General features: G+C 39.9%; 1 protein-coding gene across 4 annotated transcripts in view; it reads right to left on the reverse strand.

The window, feature by feature from the left end:
• The window catches only part of ZNF710 (zinc finger protein 710), a 54,225-nt gene that overhangs the window by 6,076 nt on the left and 20,396 nt on the right, over nt 1-27,753 (reverse strand). For all 4 annotated transcript variants that reach the window (XM_072148452.1, XM_072148451.1, XM_072148449.1 and 1 more), the window contains exon 3: nt 708-2,192. In XM_072148452.1, coding sequence (XP_072004553.1) covers nt 708-2,174 — 1,467 coding nt within the window. In that variant the 5' untranslated portion in view covers nt 2,175-2,192. The remainder of the gene's footprint in view (nt 1-707; nt 2,193-27,753) is intronic.

Raw genomic sequence — 27,753 nt, forward strand, 5'->3', positions numbered from 1 at the left:
TGGATACAGTAAGAAAAAATTACAAGAATTATGGCAGCATAAGGCAGAAGAACCAACATTTGCCCCAGTTGCCCCCATCTATACCAGTACAGAAAGTAATTCACAAAGGAAAGAAGAATTTACGCACAGTAGGCTAAATCAGTAGGTTACAACAGTGCAGTACAACACGTGCACAGAGTTTGTACGCCTTCCCTATTATTGCTTTAGTTTCTCCTGCATCCATAAAACATCCTCATTTGGAATTGAAATCCAATGGCAATTGAAACTTTGGTGCAATTTAAAAAGTAATGAAGATATGTATACATTTTGATTGTGTTGTTCCCCCTTATGGCTCTAGAGGGAGCCAGATAGTTACTAATAAGAGACAATAGACAGGTCTCTGTCACTAGCCAACACATTACCATACAAACCAATGCTCTATAAACATTGGTCAAGAGGAATGACAGACAATTCTTACATATTTATAGAATATCATATAGGATATGCTGTGTGATGGGCTAATGGACCCATGTTTATCTCAGATTCCAAGGGTGTTCCCCTTATTACAACTTCGGCAATGTAATATGTCAGATATAAGCAGGACATGTGCTTTCGGTTTGCTGGTTTCGGTCCAAAACAATATTCTTCTATTATGAAGACACAATAACGCCTGGTAAATATCAGGAAAAGCCCTTATGTGCATTGTACTGACCAGTAAGATACACTACCTTGTGTGTAAGTGAGTGCTGCTTGAGGTGGTGGATTTGGCTGAACTCCATGCCACATTCTTTACAGACGAATGGTCGGACATTCTGGTGCTTCAGCATATGGTTTTGTAGCTGGCTGCGATAGTGGAAGGACTTGTTGCACTCCATACACTGGTACATTGTGGGGCCCTGGTGTGAGGAGATGTGTCGCTTCAGTTGTGTTAATGTAGCAAAGTCCAGTCCACATTCCACACAGACGTGGCATCTGCCATTTTCATGCTTTACTTCATGGGCTTTGAGTTCACTGGGGTAAGCAAAGCCCCGGCCACAGAAGCGGCAGCTGTAGGGCTTAATATCTGTGTGGAGTAACATGTGTCTCTTTAGGTGGCTGGTCTGTGTGAAGGCTTTGTTGCACACCTCGCACTTGTGTGGTCTTGTCCCTTGGTGGGTGAGGAGATGAGTTTGTAAATGACTGGGCTGCTTGAAGAGTTTGTTGCAGTGTGGGCACGAATGGGGTTTGATACCGCTGTGCCCCAATATATGTGTGACTAAGTTGTACTTTGAGGTATAGGATTTCTCACACATTCGGCATTGCCAGCGTTTCTGGCGATCGCCTGCCTCCACCAGGTAAGAATCGTCGATCTGTACATTTATATCCAGCCTATCCAGCTGGGCCTTTTTGTTCCGTTCAATTGTCTCAGCCGTATCAGTTTCGTGTTCATTAGCTTCAGGCCAAATAAAGCTTTGTATGTTTTCCTCGGCCTTGGGCGAGCCAACGATTGGGCTTCTAGTATCACTAGGCTGCACTAAGTTAGGCCCAAAGCTACACGGCCTATGCATAGTGTCCAGGCTGGAGTTGCCAGGGATCATGGGCATAGGGGAGAGAGGATAGGAGTTATGTATAGGGTGCTGTAACATGCGATGATAATCAGCGTCTGCATCATGATGTGCTCTCTCTCGATAGTGACGAAACCTCTTTGGTTTCCTATGGAAAGTACTGAGGTCGATCATTTTCATAGAACTGTTTTGTACAGTGTTGTCGCTTGTCTGTTCCTGAGTTTCCTGTGAAACCATTTCCTCACTTTCAACTTCTTCACTTTTGGTTTCTACTGTGACCTGGCAGATCTCCCCTGCCTCAGTCTCTTCTTCAAGTTTTTCACATTTTATTTTGGGAACCACTTTGACAGGAAGACGTTTCTTCCGCTTTGGATGTTTTTCCAAATCCAAGGTGTCATCTTCCAGTGGTTCCGCTGCGACCTTCCCCCCAGTGTTCAGGTAGTGATCACCTTCTGGCTGCTCGGCCTCTATAGGTCCATTATCTGTAAAGTCACTCCTGGAGGCAGGGAAGAATCCACTTGGACTGATAGTGGCTCCAAAAAGTTCATTGTCTGACACCAGGCCCAGGACAGCAGCCTGTGCGAGTGACAGCACCACCACAGCATCGGTCTGTGTGCCAAAGTCAGTGAACCGATCCATATTACATAGCATCAAGTTTGTATGCCTTCCCTATGGAGAAAAAAATACATAATTTTTTATGTTGTTGTCTAAAAGCATATCTTTTTGGTTTATATAAATATATGTTAACAATAGTGTGCAATCAATGTTAAGTCATTAAAATGAACAAAGTCTTGCTCTTCTGCTTGTAAGCAAGACTGTCATTCATACAATGATGTTATTGTTCTGTAAAGTCTTATTTTGTTAGTATATTGTGTGTACCCCATGATATGTAAAGCGCTGCAGAATATGATGGAGCTTTAGAAATAAAGATTTATTATTTGTGGTATAAAATTCTTGTGGGGGGGGGGGGGAATTGGAGGTTTGCCTATAATAGTAATCTTTATTTATATAGCACCATCATATTTTTGTAGCGCTTTACGAATCATAGGGGACATATACAAAGAACAGTCATATGGAACAATACCCTAACCCATTTCTGCAGTTATCACTTGAGATTTTCATGAGTAAATATTAGAGAACCATCAGGTGTATGGAAAATATATTTACGTGCATTGAAAAAAGTATGTAAATTGACCCATTTCAGTCAAACCAGAAACCATCTTAAAAAGAAGAAAAACCAAATGTAGGCCGCTATTACAGGGTACTGCCTATATATTTCGGTATATATACATGATCTGTTTTAGAGTGTTCAAAAGGCCAACACTTGTTACATGTAACATAAGGGGACACTTCACTGCCGTCATGTCTAGCTAGATGTAGCATATGGACAGGGCTAATGTGATAACATTTTTAAATTATTAAGTCGTTCTTAAACTACATCTACCCCCAAAATCAAACATGGATAAACCAGGAACACTTACTCGTAGATCCAAGCACTGTGACTGTAGTAATCATCTTATATTTTGCAATCCATGGCCTCTTTCCTTCTAAAATCAACTTTTAAAATTTAGCTTTTAAGCCAGAGGGGCTGTGGGGGCATTACCAGAGCCCCTCCATGCTGTGGCTTCACAGGCTGTTACACTGTCTCCCCTCCTCTTTGCTCTCTTAGCACTTCTCCCCTACCTCTGCCTGGTGTAAGCTCACATCAAGTCATGGGCAGTTTACAAACAAGGCGGCTCTAAGAGCCGGCTCCTGCAAGGTGTGCAACTGGGGTCGGCTCCTGGCTGAAAGGTGATGACTTGATTAACCTCACTCCATTTTGTGCAAACCCCTCTGCCGACTGGGTACCCATGCCATTTTAACCCTTTAGCGCTCAGCGCCGCACTAGTACAGCGCGGTGAGCCGTTGCATGGGGAGTCGCAAGATCGCCCCCCTCTCGCGCCATCTTTGGGGCGTGCCGATCATTGCTATGGCAGCCCTGGGGTCCGTTTTTATGAACGGATAGTTCAGATATATAATACATGAGAATATATCTGATCAGTCCTGTCTACTAAACTGCTTACTTCTCTAAATGTAGACAGTTCTGAGCAGTCTAGCAGGCAGGAGAGCACTAATAACAGGAGATTGTGATAAATCTTATTACCCAAAAATACTTAGGTGTATATTTTCCCCTGGACTTTTTATTTACAAAAAAAATGTTATATTTTAATATGCCTGAACTGGGAATATAGAGAATATAATGCACCTTCATTCTTCACAGCAGCTACATAGAATATCTATACCACTTCCACACATGACATACACAGCCCACGGAATACAATACACTCTGCTTTTCCCATTTGGTGGCAATGCTGAGGAATATACCATCATATTTTACTTATTCACTGCATTTATACCAGTACATCATAACATTTATGTCTTTATATCTATTAATTTCAATTTCCTAAATACTAAAAGTCCGCTTATGCAAAATAAAATATGACATGAATAGTTTTGCTTTGCTTGTGATAATAAGAGTTCATCCCTTCTCTTCTTGGCTCTGGACACTTGATTTCCAGTATCAGCTTAGACTTTGACCTCCAAACATGACAGATGCATATTCCTCTATACAGTAATTCTAGCACATATATTCATTTTCAATGAGTCAGGACAGGAATATTAACAGCTGATTTAATTGTAAGCAAACACTGCACAATCTACTGAAACTCCAAAAGAAGGAGGATGGTGTAATGGAAGATTCCTGACATGATCCCTGGATAACTGGTAATTCCTGAAGGCCAGGGACATGCATTAGATAGAAGAAGGACACTGAGGAATGAGGAGTTGGCGCCGATGCCAATAAGGTCACAGATATTAAGAAGCACTTTGACATTATGTTTTATTTTCTTTAAAAATTATCTTGTATAATGACTTTTACAAGGCTGTCAAAATGGGTTAATCACTGAGAGGTTTAGCTCTGAATGTGGATCCATATTGCTCCTCCCTGCACCTGTTTGCTCCAGGCTTCAGGGCAATGAGTGGGAAGGTGACAATTATTCCCACAATTGTGTTCAAAGGGAAATAAAGATCATAGATATTCTGTATTTTGTAGTAATCCTTACTGAAACCTGATGACATTTCTCCAACAGAAAACCCTCCTATTCCGACTGCTGCAAGTTTAGTGATGTAAAGTAAAGACCTCATACTTAAAGGAAATCTACTATCAAAATCCATCATGATAAACCAGGGACACTTACTCATATATCCAGACACTGTGGTTACCTTCTTAAATTTGTTATCCATGGCTTCCTTCCTTCTAAAATCAACTTTAAAATGATGCTAATGAGGGCTCTGGGGGTGTTACCTGAGACCCTCCACACTGTAGTTTTACAGGCTGTAACACTGTCTTGACCTCCCCCCCCTGCTTCATTGGCACTTCCCTTCCTGCACAGTGTTACAGCTTGTGAAGATACAACACAGAAAGGCTCTGAGACCCCCCCCCCCGAGTCTTTTAGGCTCATCAGCATATTTTTAAAAGTTGATTTTAGAAGAAAGGAGGGCATAGGAAAAAATATAAGCCCCTGGCTTATCTCGATTGATTTCTATGGTAGATTTTCATTAATTCTGGCTAAATTAAACTACAGGCAGTCCCCGGGTTATGCACAAGATAGGTTCCGTAGGTTTGTTGTTGAATTTGTATGCAAGTTAAAACTGTATATTTTATAATTGTAGTTCCAGGCGCATTTTTTTTTCCCAGTGACAATTGGAGTTTCAAACTTTTTTGCTGTAATGGGAACAATGATGATCAATAAAAATTAATTACAGACACCTTACAGCTGATCATTGCAGCCTGGCACTAAAGTAACATCTAGAGAGCTTCACCAGAGGTCACAGTGGGCAGAGAGGTCCGTCTGTAAGTCGGGTGTCCTTAAATAGGGGACCGTCTGTATAAAAATATTACTACGATAACCATGTATTTTCATGCTGACCTGTATTAAGAGGGTCCATTGCAGAATCTATTTTAAAAATAGATGGATAAAAAAGACCTTTTGCCTGATAAAATGTCAGATAACATAATAGGTAACGGACTTCTTTTTGGAATTACAATTTTCAGATACCAAAAAAGATACTGAAAAGAAAAATTAAAAATCTGGCGCAGATGGAAACTTGGCATGACTGATAAATTAAAATCCATAACTTTTTATGTGACAGTAAATGAGCTTTATTTGCTGATACTTTCTTTTAGGTCTGTCTGGTTTTGTAGCTCATTCAAGTGAATAGAGAAGGCCTGTGATTCCAAAAGCCTTGTACAGATAATTTTCTGGAAAATTATTGTTTCCTTTTTATTTGCACAACCCCTTTATAGAAAAAAACCCTTTATTAAGAATGTTTCACATGGGAACAATGAACATCCTGTACATCATTTAGTCATTGTCTGGTCCTGCGTTGCACTTCTGTTTAGGGGAACTTGTCATCCGATTTGTGCTACTGTAACCGCGGTCAACATGAAACGCCTTCCCTCAGTACAAGAGACTAAATTCTACCATGTAATACAAAGGAGTAGTGTCTACGGGGCAGCTCCCCTCCAGTCTCCCTCAGCCTAGATCAGCCTGGGGCACTTTTTAAAAGTGTAGTTTTATTTATGTAACAATCCAGACATATCAATTTATCACATGCAATAAATAAACCCACACAAAATCACTGGATCGCTCTTACTGACAAGCCCAAGCAGATTGGTTGCCTTTAGGACTAACAAAGCTGCTTTTGGACTTTCATGAACGGTCAATGTAAAGATATGTCGACTGCTGGTCACCGGATGTATGGAGAGGACTCACAGGCTGAGGGTGCAGACGCTAACTAGCACAAATTATAATGGCACCGGTCAAGGCGACAGCACTGGCGCATGTAATTGGCTCCCATAGCTGTCATTCATAAGTCTCTATTACAGTCTACAAGAGTGGGCTCTAGGGGGCCTGAAATAATATTAAACAAAAAAAATTAGTTTAAAAAATTCTGAGAAAAAATAAAATTAAAGCAAAAAAATCTCACCCCCAAACCTAGAAAGTGCAGTTTGCATAATCAGGACACATGACCGCTGCTTGTATTATTCCCGTTTGATCAGAATGTGCAAGGCTAGATCTTGTGTGCAGAGACATCAATTTCAGTATCATTACTATGACATAGTTATCTGATGTAGAAATGTGATACGTTTTTATACCATTGGGTCTCCCGGTTGCCCGTCTACACTATGTTCACCAGTATCATGGTTTTCATTTATTATACTTCAACCCTTCACGCATCAATACGGTGCAATATGTGGTTAGTATAAAGTAAGTAAGTGGTTAACGTTTAACTCTGTAAAGTGCACCACCGAGACATAGTGAGAGAGAAGACGAATGATCCAAAGACTCAATAAAAGTTTAATCAGTTCACAGATCGGTCATGCAACTTGAGCTAGGTGCAAAAACATCAGCGGAGAAGCTACCCTACAAGTACTGCCACTGTCTCCACTATGGAAAGCCAGGGGTATTCACAGAGCAGCCGAGACCCGCAGATGCTCATTCCCTGGGCACTGACTAGGTGAGAATTGGGAAGTACGGGGATTTACAGACGGCTATATCCTCACTGCTCTCTTATGTTCAAGAGCACAGCCATATATTATATGGTCATATAGGAAAATGATCTTGTGTGCTCAAGTCCAAGTGGTCTTATGTACTGAACAGACTTAAAAGGTGGACATCTATAGCGCATCAAATGCCATAAATGTATGAGAGGTTACACCTTTTATCAAAAGATCATGTATCTTGTGATCCCCCTTTCTCTAACTTAAAATTGGAGGCACAGTATAGGGGAATCACGAGAATGGGGGTCAGTTGTGCCCTTGTTATCCCCCAAATGAATGGAGTAGCTGGTCAGGCATGCATGCTGCTCCATTCATTGCCTACAGCACTGACAGAGATAGCTGGGTACAGCGCTCCAATATCTCCGTCAGCACCTTACTACTCCGTGTGACTGGAAGCTCTGTTCATTTGGGGTACAAGGGACAACTGTTCGTGTGATCCACGGGGGTCCCACTACAGGGCCCCCACAAATCAACAAGTTATCTCCTTATCCTATAAATAGAGGAACCTTGAGTTTTCACATTAGCAGCTGGACAGCCCCTTTAAGTCAAGACAAAGCCAAGCAATCCACATCCTGCTTGGCCCACATCAATATCCTGAAGGAACCCAATATCTCAAGAGTGAGCCCATGTTATGATTCAGAAACAGGAAGTCCAGAGGGATTGAGCAGCATCTGGAACAGCAGCAGTCTTTTTAAATAGCAAAAAGTGTTATAAAGGCCACTTCATGCTCAGTTTTTTTCATCAGTTATTGTGAGCCAAAAACCGGAGCAAATCCTTCCATTACACCATATTTTTTTTTAGTCTTCAGCCCTCGTAATAGCTCATAATAACTAATGCAAAAAATAAAAAAATGAAATTATTGAGGTGTGACCTGTCTCTAAATCAATCTTCTTTTATAGATACTCGTTCACCCTAAAACTCCTCTGGAAAATGATAGTCTTACCATAGAAACCAATAAAACTGGAAGGCCAAAGCTGTTCAATAACCAACCTGTAGCTGTGTCCTAAATAGTATGCATATTACTAAGGGACAGCAACAAGTGCCCTTTAAATCCTTCTCGAGTGGGCAAAATTAAAAATGATCACAATGAAAACTCCTAGAATGATGTGATATAAAAATAAAAAAGGAATAAAAAAACATAAAAACCAACATAATCTGTACACTACAAGGCACCTCATGCAAGGTAAGAGAAAGGTAAGGGTTAAATATGAAGAGGTTGTAAGATCCAGACAAAGGGAAAAAAAAAATTCAGACAGAGGAGGAGACAGCTGCAGAAACAAGGGACACTGTCACATAGGGAGGGAGGATGGGAAAATAGAAGAGAAAAGAAAAGAAAGAGAGTAGAGGAAGGAGGAGGATGAGAGAGAAAGGAGCACAAGACATAAAGGGACTAGGAATCTGACATGTTAGGTTTTCCATAAATCTTGGTGTTAAATTTTTAACCATAGTTATAAGTTTCACACGGCAGTAATTTGACCACTTTTTATATGATTATTATATAATAGTCTCTATTCACCTTCCATTCTCCACCGACTTCAGTAAGTATTGTTGTTTCCGTAACACTTCAATATAAAAGCGGCTGCTCCGCTATTTTTTGCATCATTTGATAACGTAAGGGGGAGCGGAACTTGCTGAACGCAGGTGTGAACTAAGTCTTAAAGCCTTGGTTTTTATTACTCTGGCCATATTTGCAAGACTTATCGTGTATAGTCACCTGTAGATGTGTATAAAACCCAATAATTCTCTGCTCCCTCTTCCATTCTTATTATGAGATAGGACATATGGGCTATTCTGAGCTTCCCAGTAGTGCACGAGTCTAGAAGCACGTATGGGCATGTCTAGTCCCCATCATCCTCTCCCTCATGTGTTTGCTTTATCTGCTTGACTGGACCATGGCACCATGGCTCACTTCTGCAATACAATCTTAGTTTTCTTTTCTTTCCTTATAACTGCAGACAAGATTTCTTTTCTCCTATTCTTAGATTCTGTACCCAGACATTTGTTTGCACAATGAACATGAACCAGTCATCCAGCCAGCAACTGGTTTTCCCATCACAGAAAATGATGGCCATTTTCCACAAGACTCTCACTGCTAGTGAGAATGAAGGTGCCATAAAACTACCATAGTACTGTGGTCCCTGCCATTGTCATAACTAGGCATAGCTAAGCCCTGTAGAAAAATTGTGGTTAGCCCCCCCCCCACCACCACTTAAAGGGGTTGGCCACTTTACCTCATGTTTTTGTAATGTGTGTAAGTGCGGGGGGCAGGATATTAGGTGACTTACCAATATACATCTATTAGTAGTTCTGCTTCGCTTTCTTGATATGTAAAGTGCAGCCTCCTGTCTTTTACCTCATCAGCCAGAGATTTCTGACCATAAAATTGCCACAGATGGAGGGTCATGTGATCTTTGACTGTCCACACTTACACACACACATTACAAAAAACATGAGGTAAAGTGACCAACCCCTTTAAGCATGAACATTACAGGCTGAAATTCATCTCATGAAAAGTAGGTGCAGCTAGAATGGAGATGTCCTAAACTCCGCTGATTTATCATCCAATGTGAGACACTTTGATCTGCTCAAAGAAAACCAGGCAGTGGTAAAGGCATAAGAATTACCAAAAATTGCAATTTTGTATGTGATATTTAACCAGCTACAATTGTAGTGTGACAACAAGTGGCAATTCACACTTGTTTCCCCCCACAAGGACACATCAAATGCTTACAGTACACAGGGTAACTACAGTATCGCCTCCTAACAGTTATAATGGAAGTACAGGGACATCTTTCACTCATTACTATTGTGTGCTGACTGGTCCAGGCTGACACCTTGGGGACCATTGCAGCCACCATGGCTACTATAGTGGTAGTTACACCCATGGTCCCATTACTGTACATCAGCACATTGGTTCTACTGGCACATATTTAGATTGGCCGATCTAACTTTACAGCCTGGAGGGGATTTATCACAACTCTGACAGGCGCAAAAATAAGCACAACAAACCCTTCAGATTTGCCATAAATCTCTCCTTTGTCTGAAACAAAGGCAACTAAATACAGTGTCAAATTACATACCATTTTACAACAAGCTACTTTTTGTCAAGCCCCACCACTTTCCTAGACAAAACACAAAAATTGTCCAAAACAGTAAAATTTAATATTTTGACACAAACTGCAAATCTTCCTGATTTTATGTGGACAAATAGGGATCATACAGTTCGGTCTCAATTTTATCATCCGAACAGTTTAATGTTTCCGATCCCATAAAGATGATTTTAGCTTAAAGAATTCATTGACATAACTGATAGAACCTGATTTTTTTCTACTAATAAACTATTGTCAGTGTAGAAATCTGATCTACCTCAATAACAGAAAATATCAACTAATAAGTCATTTTTGGGTTTAGGAATTTCTCTACATTTGGATTGTGGGAACAAACAAAGTGACTCGCAAATTGGTGCGTATTATAACATATACTCATCCTAAAGTCAAAAAGTATACCTTCCATAGATTCAATAGGAGGGTCTGTAAACATAGATGCATGCTATATAAATAAAGGAATTATTATTATATTATTATACTACTGTCAGAAAGCTCAACTACGCAGTACGTCAGGCCAAATTTCATGCCACAATCCCATTGTGGAATTGTCTTATGATGGATTAAAATCATCAGTCATGCCTTGTGACTCATGCCTTCGATCTAGCAGATTACTTTAATTTCTTATAATCTACAGATGAGTGTTAAACGCAAAACCATTGAACCCAGAGCGTCAAGCTACATAAGCATAATGTACAAGGGCGGATAGAAAATGTACATGAAGAAACAGAGGGAAGAGTGCACAAGACTGATGGGAGAATACATAGAACAACAGACACCGGCCCCATAATATGACCGAAGGGAAACAGTGGATGAAGAAGACCTGAGAGGAAGAAGTTAAGAAGGAACTATATTGTTAGAGAAAGAGGAAGACAGATGAAGAAGATAAGAAGACATCAGAGAGGAGCAGTGGAGGGACAGCAGGAAGATGTGATGAGAGAAAGCAGCAGAGGTAAAGAGGATGGGGGGGTGGAAAAAGATAGACTGTGAAAAGTGAGGGGGGTGGGTGAGAGAAGTAAGCAACGGGAGGGGATGCTTAAAAAGCGAAAGCGAAAAAGAGCAATAAAAAAAAATCACATAGATGAGAATAGAAATGGAAAGCTAGAGAGGATGGACGTGAGAGAAGTATGGGGAGGGGAGAGGGCAGGTGGAGCGAAGAAGAGAGAATGGAAAAAAAAAAAGAGGAGATGGAAATCTAGAAGAGAGGGGCAGCATCTAAGGTATGATAAGATGTAAAAAAACATAGAAGATATTCAGGAGGTAGATAAGAAAAGTAGCAGAGGAGAAAGAATAGAATAATAGGGGGTTTAAAGTTCCAAAGAGGGGCGAGGGAGACAAAGCAAGCGAAAAAACGACATAAGTGCAAAATAATAGGAGAGATAAGCTATGGGGAATGTGTAGGTGAGAGGAGGAGGAGGATGAAGGACATCTACACTGACAGAAGAGAAGCAGATTATTCACAGATGTGTATTATAAGACAGTGAGGAGGAAGATGGACATTAGGCAGTGCAGTGTGGGCTGGTCAGTCTAGTACATGATGAAATACAGATCTGGCATAAAGGCAGAAGCGGAGGAGAACCCGCAGTGCAAGGCAGGAGAGGACAGGGAGGTTGGGAGAGTCAAATGTGAGCAGTAAGATAGAGAAGAGACATGAGGAGAAGGAAGGGGACTGCCAGGGAGGGGGAGAAACAAATGAAAGAAAAGAGGAGACAAGGAAAGAGTGTGCTCTGCTAAGATAAGACGAGACGCACTCAAGAAATGGGGAAAAGGAGAGGCTGATCATGACAAACAGGAAAAAGGCAGGGGGTGGAGGAAGGTCTGGTATGTCCCGAAGACAGGGAGGAAGGAAAGAGTGGGAAAAATTGGGGAGAGGAAAAAAAAGATATATGAGGGATTAACTGTGAAGAGAAAACAACAGCAGGGGTGGGAGGAAGAAAGGAGGAGATGAAGGGGGAGAGACAGATGGAAGACAGGAGAGGGGGAAGGGAAGAATAGAGATATGAAGTGGAAGGAAAATACTGAGTGATGTGAAGGAAAGATTGGAGTTGCTGAGATGGTGAAGATAAAGTGCCAGGAGGGAATAAGAACACGAGACACAAGCGATAAAGAGTTAAAATAAGCAACAAGCCTGAGAAATACTGATAGAGAACAGCTGAAGTGTGCAGGAGGCAGACAACTGTACAAGGCAGAAAAAAACAAGAAGAGAAGAGAGAACTGAGATCTTGTGCTGGAGGGGACGGGCAATGCCCTGCTGACCACTGCTGGCACCCAAAACACCATCTTACCCTTACTGGGTCACAGAAACCCAGTCATATAGTAGATCGGAAATACACTGAACCACCTGCAGCCCAGCACCTGGAACAGAATTAGAAGCATATCCCATTTACTTGTTACTACTTACAAAACTTTACATACACAACAGGACTCGGGGGGCAAAATGTTCAGTGCCAATATTACACTAACAGACTCAGGTAAGGGCATCATATGGTTTTAGACTGTCCAGACTGGACAATGTTTTCTGTATTTATAAGATAGGGCAGTTCCATTATGATGTTAGGAGTTGTCCCACAGTTTTAATGCATCACTCAGACAGATGCAGGCCCTTTACTTGTCATCTGCAACTTGTGCTAATAAGTGGTTCTCCATAATTTGGACTGGGCTTCTACAGCCCTGTGCACCTAAATAAGATGGAAGTAGTGGTGACCTGGCTGGACCATTACAATTTGCTTTTCTAGGTGCCATGTCTCCTGCTATAAGATCAGTGGGAGCGTTGCGTGTCAGATCTCCAGGAGGTACAGGAGGTAAAGCAAGAGTAGGAAAACCAAAAGCAATATTATATATATATATATTGTATGTGTGGGACATATTTATAAGCTAAATAATAATAAAAATTCTTTATCTTTATAGTGCTATCATATTCTGCCAGGATTTACAGCTCACAGGGTACACATACAGACAAAATCAGATATTCCAGGGCAATAACATGGATAGACGAACAATAGGAATGAAGGCCCTTTCTGCAGGAGCTTGCAATCTCTAAGAAAATGCAAAATAAAGAACATATAAAGCAATATAAACGTAGTAATATTGGGAATGTTTAAAGCACAACAAATGTGAAAGAAAGGGAGTTTTTTTTTTTCTCCCAAATAACTGCTCAAATTTTTCAGACCCAATTTCTGTAATACAGTACGCTGACTTGTCTAGTTAGGCGTCTGTCACGGTTAAAAGTGCAGTGATGGGGGTTAGCGGAGCCTGTGTGAATGTGAATGTTTAGTGTCTAGACACAATGGGGGTCATTTACTAAGGGCCCGATTCGCGTTTTCCCGACGTGTTACCCGAATATTTCCGATTTGCGCCGCTTGTACATGAATTGCCCCGGGTTTTTGGCGCACGCGATCGGATTGTGGCGCATCGGGGCCGGCATGCGCGTGACAGAAATCGGGGGGGCGTGGCCGAACGAAAACCCGACGTATTCGGAAAAACCACCGCATTTAAAAACCGAAAATGTGTCGCTTGGGGAGCGCTCACCTTCACCTTCTATGGGATGGTGCATTCCGGGGCGTTAAGATTATTTTCGGCGGACGGCGGAGGAACTACCATCTTAAATCCCAGCCGGACCCGAATCCTGTGCAGAGAACGCGCCGCTGGATCGCGAATGGGCCGGGTAAGTAAATGTGCCCCAATATGTAGGCAATCCCAGTTTATTGTTATTTGGAAAATCTGCTGAAGCAAAACAATATCTGTATCATTTACTTATTCTTTCCTGTTCAGATTTCTCAAAGTTTGAAAATCATCATTATCCATTAACATTAAAAAAAATTAGCTTTTGACTGTACAGGCGGTCCCCTACTTAAGAACACTCGACTTACATACGACCCCTTGTTACAAACGGACCTCTGGATATTGGTAATTTATTGTACTTTAGTCCTAGGCTACAATGATCAGCTGTAACAGTTATTACAGGTGTCTGTAATGAAGATTTATTGTTAATCCTGATTCTTATGACAACCCAACATTTTTAAAATTTAATTGTCACAGAGACCAAAAAGTTCTGGCTGGGGCTACAATGATAAAATATACAGTCCCGACTTGCATACAAATTCAACTTAAGAACAAACCTACAGACCCCATCTTGTATGTAACCCGGGGACTGCCTGTATTGTACATTATTAATGTACCATCAAAGGACCTTGATGGTCCAACTGGTCCCAGATACAATGACAGGGTTCAGACATTACCACATTCTTATTGGGAATATATTAACAAGTTGTTTCAAGTTGTATCAAACTTTGGATTTAAGTCCTTCAGCCTTGATATTTAAATGGTTAATTCCCATTACTTATTTATGGGATATCTACAGGATCTCTCCTGGATACAGTTCACAGTTCATATCTGCATGGGGCCCACACTGAAGTCTCAAATGGGGTCTCCAAACGCCCACTCCACCTGATGAGAGCCATCATCCAGGTAGGGAATGAATAGAAAAGTAATTAAGCATGTCCATGACTATCTTAAGAGATATATATATATATATATATATTAGTCACAGATGGATAGTGATAAGCACTGCCTGGAGCAAAGATAAAAGGTAATGGACACTTATATCACAGCTAAAGAAAATTTGTATTTCATTCCAAATTTTGCACTGTTTGACTTGTGCAGCTTGAATGTATTACAATACATAGAAAGCTGCAGATTGCCGTCCCAGTCAAAATTTGACAATCTCCCAGATTGCTCCTGATCTCCAGCCACTCCTGAGGGAACATAAAGCATATTTAGTATGACGTGATGATCTTACAAAAGTTACATCTGAATGAAACTCAAACAAATGTTTGTTTGCAATACAGCTTATTTCACACTATACAGGCAGTAGGGTCTGTAGGTTTCTTCTTAATGTATAGTCAAAGGGGAAATGAATGGAAACATCTCTATAAGCAGCCAGTGCTAAAGAGATCTGTTCATGAAATCACACAGTAACTACAGGTCCATCTTCAACAATCCTGCATTACACAGATATTCCACAATTTATATGCAAGGAATAAGCTCCATCCAAGAATAAATCCATGGAGAAAACTGAAAGAAGCCTACTTTGTACACAAGGGTAGAGGGCATCTGCAACAGGAAAAGTGGAGAGGTGAAGATGACAGGGAGGGGGCATGCAGAAAGACAGAGCCAGCAGATAAAAGAGGGAGAAAAAGGGCGAGGAATGAAATCAGTGGAAGGTGGAAAGGGAGGGGATGGTGAGAACAAGGAAACAAGACAAAAGGGAAGGATGGAAATAGAAAGGATAAGTGTGAGAATATAAGAAAGCTGAGAAATGAGGGGGGTAAGAGGGGCCCGGGGGGAGATGTATGGAAGGAAACACAAGGAGATGCTAAGAAAATAAAAGAAAGTTAACAAGATGTCTATATAAAACTATAGCAAGGAAGAAATGCACAGGATGGAGACTAGAAAAATGAGACACAGACAGACACAGAATGCGGCCAGGTGTGAATAGGAAACACACAAAGCACTAACACGCTCTACACTGACAGCAGCATCTCCAAAACACCAACAGCAGATACTGGTATAACAAAGGACAAAATACATTAGAAAGATGGATGTGATGTAGGAGCACGATGAAAAATGTGAATAATATCTGCGCTAAATGAGGACAGGATAACACAGTATCAGCTGTGAGGAACCCCTGCACCAACCAAAAATAAAACTATGGTTCATGGAAAGGGAGTCTTAATTTTCTTGCAAACATTTCTCACCCAGAACACTCATTGGAAAAAGCTTTTACCTACTCAACTTCGTCTAAGTGGTATTAAGTGTTAAAAGTGGATTTCCCCTTTAAGACATTCATGACATAATGAATCAGTAATGACTTAATAGGACAGCTTCTTCAATACTATTAGCATGTTTTTATTTTGTTCATACAATTTCACACATCAATTGTTCAAAGTTTTCTTTGCTTTTCTCTTCTGCTCTTGTAAATGCTAATTTGGAAGTCACTTTTAAATGGTAAATTACCTGAATGGATTTCTACAAAGTGTCATTATCTAATCTGTGCGTTTCTTTTCACAAGGCTATCACGCTGCCAGGAAAACAAAAACGATATCTCCATTTTGTCACCAATTGGAGATCTCTCAATGTTATCCAGGGACTACACGCTACCCTGGGACATGCTCCCTGTGGGCTACAGACTGCAATGTATCTGTAGTAGTGTCAGAGACACACATAAAGTATATCCCTGAGGATACAGTAGTCAGTAAACTGCACAGGGATTTACTAAGAAGTTTTGCATCACACATACAAATATATAATATAAAATATATAAGTAAAAAAAAAAAGAAAGCAAAAAAGGGCAGAAAATATAATGCCATGTATCACTGCCTGGGACATTAAAGGAAAAATGTTTTGAACTACTGTAAACTGTGTTTGTTTGTTAATTTCAACACATTTGGAATTTTTTTTTTGCAGTTTCTCCACACATTGCTTAAAAACCCCTTAAGGACGCAGGGTATTTTCGCTCATTTCTCACTCTCCACCTTCAAAAATCCATAACTTTTTCATTTTTCCGTGTACAGACCTATGTGATTTTTTTTTTGTGCGTAACAAATTTTACTTTCTCTTGATGTTATTTATTATTACATGTCGTGTACTGGGAAGCAGGAAAAAAATCCCAAATGTGGAAAAAAAATTTTAAAAAGCGCATTTGCGTCATATTCTTGTGGGATCAGTTTTTACGACTTTCACTCTAAATAACACCTCTACTTTATTCTTTGGTGATACCAAATTTATACAGGTTTTATTGTGTTTTAATACATTTTCAAAAATTAAACGCATGTGTATGAAAAAGAAAAAAAAAATGTTGCCATCTTCTGACGCTAATAACTTTTTCATACTTTGGGGTATGGAGCTGAGGGAGGGGTAATTTTTTGCGAAATGAGACAATGTTTTCATTGTTACCATTTTGAGGACTGTGCGACATTTTGATCACTTTTCATTACATTTTTTATGTGATGTAAAAAGGTGTAAAAGTCACATTTTGGCGCAATTTCACATCTCGGAGGTCACTGTCGTCAATAACCGTTTTTATATTTTGATAGATCGGCCATTTTGGGACGCAGCATTACCTAATGTGTTTGTGATTTTTACTGTTTATTATATTTTATATCAGTTCTAGGGAAAGGGGGTGATTTGAACTTTTAATATTTTATAAATTTTTAACATTTTTTTAAACTTTTTTTTTTCACTATTTCCTTGACCCTCTAGGGTACATTAACCCTAGATGGTCAGATCGTTCCTACCATATACTGCAATACTACTGTATCGCAGTATATGGAGTTTCTGTAGGTCATTCATTGCAATAAGCCACTGGCTCATTGTAACGAATATGCAGAAGCCATTCAGCCTTGGGTCAGACGAAGACCCGAGGCTGTCATGGCAACCGATCACCGCCCCCTGATGACGTTCAGGGGAGCGACAATCGGAGGAAACATGGCAGCGGCCATGCGCCACCATGCTTTCAGTGCCACTGGCGACTTTGCTGGCAGCGACCGCGGGTGTTAGCGATGGGTCTTTGCTGCGATATACAGCAAAGCCCATCTCTGTATAAAGAGGGCTCAGCTCGTGAGCCCTCTTAATACACCCTTCATAGCTCTGCGGCGGATATAACCGTCAAAGAGCGTGAAGGGGTTAATGATATTAAATACTGACACTACAAATCACAATTTGTACAGAGGATAAGATATATCTAAATTGAAATTAAAAAAAAATGTATGGCTTTTGGTTTTTTGTCACAGGGTTAAAGTTTGGCTGTTTTCCCTTTTTTAATTGATTTTATGCTTTTTCTGTCCGGTCAGTTGTCTTGCATGTATGTTTTTGTTAATAAAGATTATCCTTTTGCTACTTTACACATGGTTTTGTGTTACTTTTTCATATGAATGTTGCTCATGTGTGTAGCGATTCATACCTTTCTTTGCATGGTTTAGTCCCATGTTCTTCTGGCCTTTGGAATACAGGAATTTAAAAATGCACTTGATACAAAATTATTACTGATTCACCCATCCATCAACCCAGGAGAAAAAACGTTACTAATATTATATCAAGAAATATTTATTTTATATTATACACTCCAAAACATACTGGTAGGTTGATTAGATTGTGAGCCCCATTGGGGACAGGGACTGATTTGGCAAGCTCTGTGCAGCGCTGCGTAATCTGTGTGTGCTATATAAATAAAGGAATTATTATAATATAATATTATATATTCTGCAGCACTTTAAAGATCATCAGGTACATCTACAGATATTACAAGACTGTACAGAGAAATAACATGGTTATATGAAACAAAAGGAGTGTATACGAGGAGGAAAGGGGCGACACATGAGGTGTCAGTGCTTCCTTATAAGGGATCAGAATAGATAAATAAAATACAGGCGGTCCCCTACTTAAGAACACTCAACTTACATACGACACCTAGTTACAAACGGACCTCTGGATATTGGTAATTTATTGTACTTTAGTCCTAGGCTACAATGATCAGCTGTAACAGTTATCACAGGTGTCTGTAATGAAGATTTATTGTTAATCCTGATTCTTATGACAACCCAACATTTTTAAAATCCAATTGTCACAGAGACCAAAAAGATTCTGGCTGGGATTACTGTTCCGATTTACATACAAATTCAACTTAAGAACAAACCTACAGACCCTATCTTGTATGAAACCCGGGGACTGCCTGTAATTAAATGGATAAACAATGCTGCCATAGAGCCAGTCACCAGCTGAGGTGATCCGCACTGCAGAGTTGCCTGTATGTTGGGATCCAGTGGTTGCAGGGTTACAAAAGGGTCAGTATTAGGGTCAACAGGGTTGGTCAGTGAAAAGAGAGTCAGGGAATGTAGCAGGCCTGTCTGAAGAAGGCACATTTAAAGCTCTGGTAGTTAGATACTTGTATGAAAAGTGGTTATGGCATAATCACCATAAAAGAGGGCATGACCTGCCATGTACCAAAAATTCACCATTTTTTTTATTTTGCATATTCTGCCAAAAAAGTCAAGTAATTGGAGGAGCAAAGTTACACTAGATAGTAGTAAACTACACTAAAATTACTATTCAACATAAGACACTTTAAAATACTGACAAATTCAACTTTTGCAGTATCAAGCTACTGGATAGTTTTAGTTTACCTCCCCTCACTTAATTTTGGGTGAGATGCGCACCCTAACAATGTAACAGTCTGTGAAGCTACAGCACTGAACCCCCAAACACCCCCAAAGCATGATTTTAAAAGTTGATTTTAGATATAATAAGATTACCACGGTCACAGTAGCTGGATCTATGAGTAAGTGTCCCTGGATTATCATGTTGGATTTTAATGGTAGATTTCCTTTAAAACTGCTGCAAGTGTGATAAAACAAAAAACAAAGTACTGTACAGACACAACATGTCTGCCGAACTCAGAAGATCCAGGGTCGGGTCTAGGGGCAACCAAAATTGTGTACACCAGGACTGATAGAGACCAGTTGGAACTATATCTGTGAAATGCTATATTTTTGTTAATAACAGTGAATTAGAGAATGTGTTATTTTGTTATCCTGAGCACATATAATACACTTGTCTTCTTAGGTATTCCCCTTTAACCTCTTAACGCTCAGCGTCCGAGTGACTCAGCTCAAGATCTGAGCCGAACCGGCATCGGGAAAGACGGGGTGCCGGCTGTGACTGATAGCCGGCACCCCAGTGTAACACCCGCGATCGGAGTTGTCTCCGATCGCGGGTGCTTAACCCGTTAAATGCCGCGGTCAGCGCGACCGCGGCATCTAACATGTATCTGGGGGATCTTTCCCCCACGATCGCCCCCCCCCGAACCGTTTTCGGGGTGCGCCGATCGTTGCTATAGTAACTCTGGGGTCCGATCTGGACCCCAGAGTTACCTGCAAGAATTGCCAGTAAGATGGCGTCTGTGACGTCATCTTACTGGCACAGTGCCAGCCTATGCAAGTGTATAGGCTGACACTGATAATACTCTGCAATACATGAGTATTGCAGAATATTATCATGAAGAAGCAATCAGATGATTGCTTCTTCATGTCCCATGGTATAAAAGTGAAAAAGTAAAAAAAAAAGTTATTCAATAAAAAAATAAAGTCATAAATCACTAAAAATGCCCCAAACCCCCAAAACATATAAAGAGACATATAACTCAAAAAAAAGTCTAAATCATAACACAAACCCCACATATATAGTATCACCGCGTCCGTAACAACCCGTAGAATAAAAGTAAATCATTATTGAACCCGCACGATAAACGCCGTAAAAAAAAACTGTTATAAACCCTCCAAAAATTATGATTTTTACCTTTTCAATCCCACAAAAAATGCTATAAAATGTGATCAAAAAACCATATGTACTGCGACATGATACTGGTGCAATGTACAACATGTCCCGCAAAAAACAAGCCATCAACCAGCTCCGTAGCCAAAAAAGTAACAAAGTTATGCCAGTTGGAAGACGGCAATACATAAATGATAGATTTTTCCCCACATTAGGGTTTTGTTTGACAAATTTAGTAAAACGTAAGAAAATATATTCATGTTTGGTATCCCCGTAATCGTATCGACCCATAGAATAAAGATAACATGACTATTAGTCTATACGGTGAACACCAAAAAAAAAAGAAGTAAAAAATCCAGTACAGAATTGATGCTTTTCTACTCCTGTCCTCAAAAAACGTTCCTAAATTTTCAACAATAGGTGATACAAACCCCAAAATGGTAACATTGGAAAAAGCATCTCATCCCGCAAAAAAAATGGCATCACATGGCCCCAATAACGAAAAAGCGAAAATTTTATAGCCTTCAAAAGGGGCCAATGAGGAAACTAAAATCCTGGCAGCTGCAGCGCCCTCCTTCCCTTCTGCGCCTCGCTGTGCCCCCATAACACAAGTCACAGCCACATGTGGGGGGTCTTTGTACTCAGGAGAAATTGCAGAACAAATTGTATGGTGGGTTTTCTCTTTTTATCTTTTGGAAATGTGTAAATTTTAGGGCTAAATGAACGTATAAGGGAACAATATGACCATTCTAAATTTCACCTCCATTTTGATTCAATTACTATGAAGATCTCAAGGGGTTAACAATCTTCGTAAAAGCTGTTTCTGATAGCTTGAGGGGTGCAGATTTGAAAATGGGTTGGTTATATAGGGGGTTTTGATGCTAAATATGTAAAATTTCATTCCAAACTGTATTTATCCCCAAAATAGTCAATTCTGAAAATCCGGAAAAGCGATATTCTATTTGCAAGCCGCGTGACATCAAAATAAATTATCCAGACATTTCAGAAATTATGAAAATGTAAAGTAGACAAATGGGAAATGTTATTCAGCAACTTATTTAGGTGGTAAATCGATCTGCCTGAAAACGCAATGATTTTGAATTTCGAAAATGGCAAATTTTTCCAAAAATGTATCATATTTTCTTTTTTTTTGTAAATAAATGCAAAACTTATCTGCCAAAATTTACCACTAAAATGAAGTACAACATGTGGGGAAAAAACAATCTCAGAATCGCTTTGATAAGTAACAGTGTTCAAAAGTTATAACCGTATAAAGAGACGCAAGTCAGAATCCAAAAAATCGGGCTGAGCCTTAAGCTACAAAATGGCTGCGTCCTTAAGGGGTTAAGGGATTTGTTTGGGTTTGAGAACCTATTTATTCTCTGGTCTCTGCTTGTGGTGCATGACTTTCATAGCAAGACAGTTGCTGTTGATATCACAGACCAAATATCAAAAAGAGCAAATGTTTTAGGAACAAGAAAAGTCCCCAGAGCAGCAACTGTTTCACACCCTGGTTTCAATTCTGTAAATAAGACAAGTTAGAGGAATCACAACTACCATATGCTTATCTACAGACAGTCGCTAAATCCTAATTTAATATAAGTATAAAGACATTTACTAGTAAAATGGAGTATTAGAAAAAATATAGTTTGCCTATTTGGTGTAATTTTAAAGAACAAATTTGCAGAATTTTGTTTATACCTATTTTACTTCTGTATCCACCTTCTGATATGGTTCCTGTATGTAGCCCATTGTACATTTCCATCCGGCTTCTGCTCATCACAGTCTCATCACACTGTGCTTACTCAAACCTTGTTAAAACCTCAATAGGTGGTGTTTAAGGGTCCTGAACGGTGTCATATAATGAGTATAGCAGTGTACGTCCACACCAGACCTGCCCACTGGTCCTACTTTGCGAATATATTTTACACAGCACTAAAAGCATAACTGATGTGGAGTGATGTGAAATCTAGTAACCTTGCAGGGAATCTAGTCCTACACATAGAGATCATGCTAAAGTCAAGCGTAAGTAGGCCAATGCTCCTCGTACTAAACACCTCATCAATAACACACAGACCTTCTGCTCTTCCAGTCTAGAGCCAATTTCATCATTTCCACGTTCGACTGTGTGATGATAAATGACACTTCTATAAGATGACAGCGATCTAACATGCTGTACAACTGTACATGATATACCCTTGTAAAAGGTTGAATGCTTCCTCAAATTGAGTCCCCTGCCTTACATTTCTTAATGGGAGAACAGTCTAATAGATAGGACAAAAAGGGATATGATATCCTAATGATCTTCACAATCCATACGTGAAGAAAACTTCATTGCTTTGAATAATTTTAGTGCCATATTATTAAATGTACCACATGGGATGTTGATCTTCCCCATCATCATGGACACTGAGGAGAAGCAAATCTCCAATTTTACATCACTGACCATCACGTATTGTGGGTACCAGCTATGGGGATCTATTCCCAATAAGTACCCAATGAAATCTCTACATTACATGTGGCCTATGCATGGATGTGACAGTAGTTTACATAAACGTTTACACCTGCTAAGCGCCATATTTATGATACAATAACATTACGTTGCAGTTTTAGGCATAATTCATTGTCAAGTGCTTTGTGATAGATAGCACACACGCCTGTATACATCCCTGGCGGTCTACCTGCCCCCATTATCTGTTCATTTACTGATCCGATAAGACTGCATTCCCTGCTTTACTTCTTCTAAGAAAATAGAAGCAAACATATACTGTTTGGATAAGTCTTTCTTTTCTCAAATTCCCCTTAGAAGCAATAAGATAAATAAAAAGAGGTAACGCTACTTTCAGTGTTTTTTCCCCCCTAAAAGATTTAAGAGCTGATATGTAAAACATGTCTCCCATTTCCTGCCCGTCTGTCTACACTTTCAGCTAAGAGAAGACATCAGACTTAAAAACTCTCATATGGAAAAGGCCTCTTTACACAAATGATCCCAGATGATGATATTAGTGGAATTTGGTAACAGACAGAGACTATGTTTCCTTTTCTTCTCTCAGTAAAGGCAGGATTGTCTCTGCTGATTTGTTCTTTTGTGGCAATCTTCTGGTTCTATATAGAGCACTTACAATTCACTTGCTTCCATTCTCATCCTCCTACCCCTCCCGCAGGCATATTCCAGCCATCTCTTCTTTCCATACCTCCCTCAGTCCTTCTTTCTCATTCTTTCCGTTACCCAGGCAACAGCTATCTTACTTCTGTGGATCCCTCGCGCCTCTTTCTCCCTTGTTATCTTTCTCTTTTTCTCCCCTTTCATCTATCTCCACATCTCTGGCTACATTTAAACCTCTCCGTCTTTGTCTCTCCTTACTTTAATCTCCTTCTGCCTTCTGTTTTTCCAGCCAACATGATTGGATCTAAACACACAAATAAAGAAAACTTTAATACGTTGCTTCTCCTGGGTAGAACATACAGAGAAAATAAAGACAGAGGGAAAAGGTAGAAGATGTTTTTACAATGTTAGAATATTATATGAGATCTCCCATGATCTCTACCATGAGATGATATTACTGAGCGTTACAATATTTGGAGTAGAAGAAGAAGACATCACTTAGATGTATATATGATATCTTAGCAACAACCCCATGTGACCAGGGGTGACTGTGATAATGGCTGTCTAGAATTGTCATTTATAGCAGAATATTCTTACTAGGTTACAACTTAAAAGGAAATGTCAAATGTTCAAGGATTATATGCAATGTATGTATAAAATAATTTTAAAAAAAAATTATAGTCTTTTGATAAGTTTTTCTGTTTGGTGACATCTTTATAATACTGCATGCTGTATGAGCACTACTATTTATGTGCACATAAATATATATATATATATACACACATTCACCGGCCACTTTATTAGGTACACCATGCTAGTAACGGGTTGGACCCCCTTTTGCCTTCAGAACTGCCTCAATTCTTCGTGGCATAGATTCAACAAGGTGCTGGAAGCATTCCTCAGAGATTTTGGTCCATATTGACAATATGGCATCACACAGTTGCCGCAGATTTGTCGGCTGCACATCCATGATGCGAATCTCCCGTTCCACCACATCCCAAAGATGCTCTATTGGATTGAGATCTGGTGACTGTGGAGGCCATTTGAGTACAGTGACCTCATTGTCATGTTCAAGAAACCAGTCTGAGATGATTCCAGCTTTATGACATGGCGCATTATCCTGCTGAAAGTAGCCATCAGATGTTGGGTACATTGTGGTCATAAAGGGATGGACATGGTCAGCAACAATACTCAGGTAGGCTGTGGCGTTGCAACGATGCTCAATTGGTACCAAGGGGCCCAAAGAGTGCCAAGAAAATATTCCCCACACCATGACACCACCACCACCAGCCTGAACCGTTGATACAAGGCAGGATGGATCCATGCTTTCATGTTGTTGACGCCAAATTCTGACCCTACCATCCAAATGTCGCAGCAGAAATCGAGACTCATCAGACCAGGCAACGTTTTTCCAATTTTCTACTGTCCAATTTCTATGAGCTTGTGCAAATTGTAGCCTCAGTTTCCTGTTCTTAGCTGAAAGGAGTGGCACCCGGTGTAGTCTTCTGCTGCTGTAGCCCATCTGCCTCAAAGTTCGACGTACTGTGTGTTCAGAGATGCTCTTCTGCCTACCTTGGTTGTAACGGGTGGCGATTTGAGTCACTGTTGCCTTTCTATCAGCTCGAACCAGTCTGCCCATTCTCCTCTGACCTCTGGCATCAGCAAGGCATTTCCGCCCACAGAACTGCCGCTCACTGGATGTTTTTTCTTTTTCGGACCATTCTCTGTAAACCCTAGAGATGGTTGTGCATGAAAATCCCAGTAGATCAGCAGTTTCTGAAATACTCAGACCAGCCCTTCTGGCACCAACAACCATGCCACGTTCAAAGGCACTCAAATCACCTTTCTTCCCCATACTGATGCTTGGTTTGAACTGCAGGAGATTGTCTTGACCATGTCTACATGCCTAAATGCACTGAGTTGCCGCCATGTGATTGGCTGATTAGAAATTAAGTGTTAACAAGCAGTTGGACAGGTGTACCTAATAAAGTGGCCGGTGAGTGTATATACACAGTAGATGCATATATACACACACACACACATTCTAGTTATTCCACTTGTTACATGCTGGCACACGGTTTACAACCTGAATTGTTTCTAACCATAGTCCAGCAGAGAGGTGGAGCTGATGCTATCTATATCATAATGAAAAGCACAGCAACACAACATATGGTTGTGGCAGCCCTGCGGACACTGGCAAGGGTAAGTGGATGTTTGACTTTGAGAAGGGGACTGAGGGAGCATATTATGTCAGACACAAGAAAAGAAAGGTATTAGGAATTAGGAAAGGTAACCAGGACCGGTTTTAAAGTGGGGCCCTGGGAAAAACTAAAAATGGGGCCCCAAAATAAAACTACTTTATGAGCGGTCACAGTCAGTAAGAGGCTTTATTCCTGCACAATAATAACACTTTGTAGTTACACACAGTAGTATGGTAAGTATCTGTAATGTGGGACTGTAGGAGAATTTTATAGGAGATAGACAGATGATAGGGAGATTGATCATAGAAGATACACATGAAAGATGAATGTAGAATTATAGATGCATATAAAGTAGATTATATAAAGATAGATAGATGATTGATTCATTGACAGATAAGAAATAAATAAATGGTAAGATACATAGATAGAAAGATACATATACATAGATAGAAAATACACAAATTATAGGAGATAGATAACTACACAGATAGATAATAGATATATAGACAGGAGTTAGAAGCATCCTCACCCAGGCATTCAACCAAGGGGTATTAAAGGAGTAATACATCCTTTGCTCCACATGCAGGGGGGCCCATTTAGGACATTTAGTCCTGAGCAAATGCCCAGTTTGCCACCCCCTTAATGCCGGCTCTTAAGGTAACATTGCTATTTTAGTAGAATAAATAGAGATTAATATGATAATTTCATTGGAAAAGATTATACAAAGTTGCTGGTGGGCCATACATGCTCCAGTTACTGAGGTGAATGTGGAGAAAGCAACAATTGTAGTCTAATTTAGAAACAAATCTAAGATTAATGATGTTCACACAATGGTTTTGGTGGACAAATATTGGAACAAAATCTGTTGTCGGGTTTTCCAATACAACTGGTATGTTGTTTCTTTTTTCCCACAAGCAGCACAAAAAATATAACCCTAAAGGCTCCCATGTGAGAGGGATTTTCCAGATGATTATCTGTACCAAAAGCAGCAATGTAAAATAGCCCAAGGGTTATATTTTGTAACCTTGGGCTTGTAAATATTTAGCATGTCCTTTAACAAAAAACATATTTTTTATAAGTCTGCTTTACTAAACAATTGTATTCCACATCAAGCTACAATTGTGGAGCCTCTTTTTTATACTTCTTTCAACTGGGTTTCTCATTTTAGCTTCTAATGAAAACGGTCTCTTACCTTTGCATTGTCAAAAAGGGTGTCATGGTTTGCTATTAACAGGACTGACTGCACAGAGTTATTCTATAGTAGGTAGGTACACCCACAATGGTAACAAACAGCTGTCAATGTATTTGTAACATTCTAGAAGTAATCATAAAGCAACGGTAGGACACAAATACCTAAGAATAGAAAGCCCTGCATTGTTATATTATGAGGAATAAAAGAATTTTCTTCAATAGTTGGGTTAGGTAAGATCACAGTCTCTGTAAAGGACAGCTTGTCTTGATGTGTTATAGGCAGGTATGACGCTGGGGTAATTGTCCTTACAACAATCATGTTTGTGTAAATTCTATTTTAAGGAACAGATCTACAACTTAGAAATGCATGAATTCAGTTTATCTACCTGCACTAGTCATCGGGATAGAGGATAATTCAGGTCATAGGAATACAAGTAGTTACTTAGGAGTTAGCAGACATTTTTTAAGGAATTAAAGTTTTGTGAAAACCAGTCACATGTTTAGTTTGTAATAAAAATGAGTCCTGTATACTAAATGCTTACAATATTTTAACCTATCTCAACAAGATAATAAAAATACTGCGGGAAAAGAAAGAGTAGGGATCTTATATTATAAAAGACATTTTCCTCTTTCTACTTCCCGGTGTTTTCTTCAGTAGAACAACCAGTTTATCAGGATTCACCACATACTAACCGTGCAC

This window comes from Engystomops pustulosus, chromosome 4, assembly GCF_040894005.1.
Source record: "Engystomops pustulosus chromosome 4, aEngPut4.maternal, whole genome shotgun sequence".
NCBI lineage: Eukaryota > Metazoa > Chordata > Amphibia > Anura > Leptodactylidae > Engystomops > Engystomops pustulosus.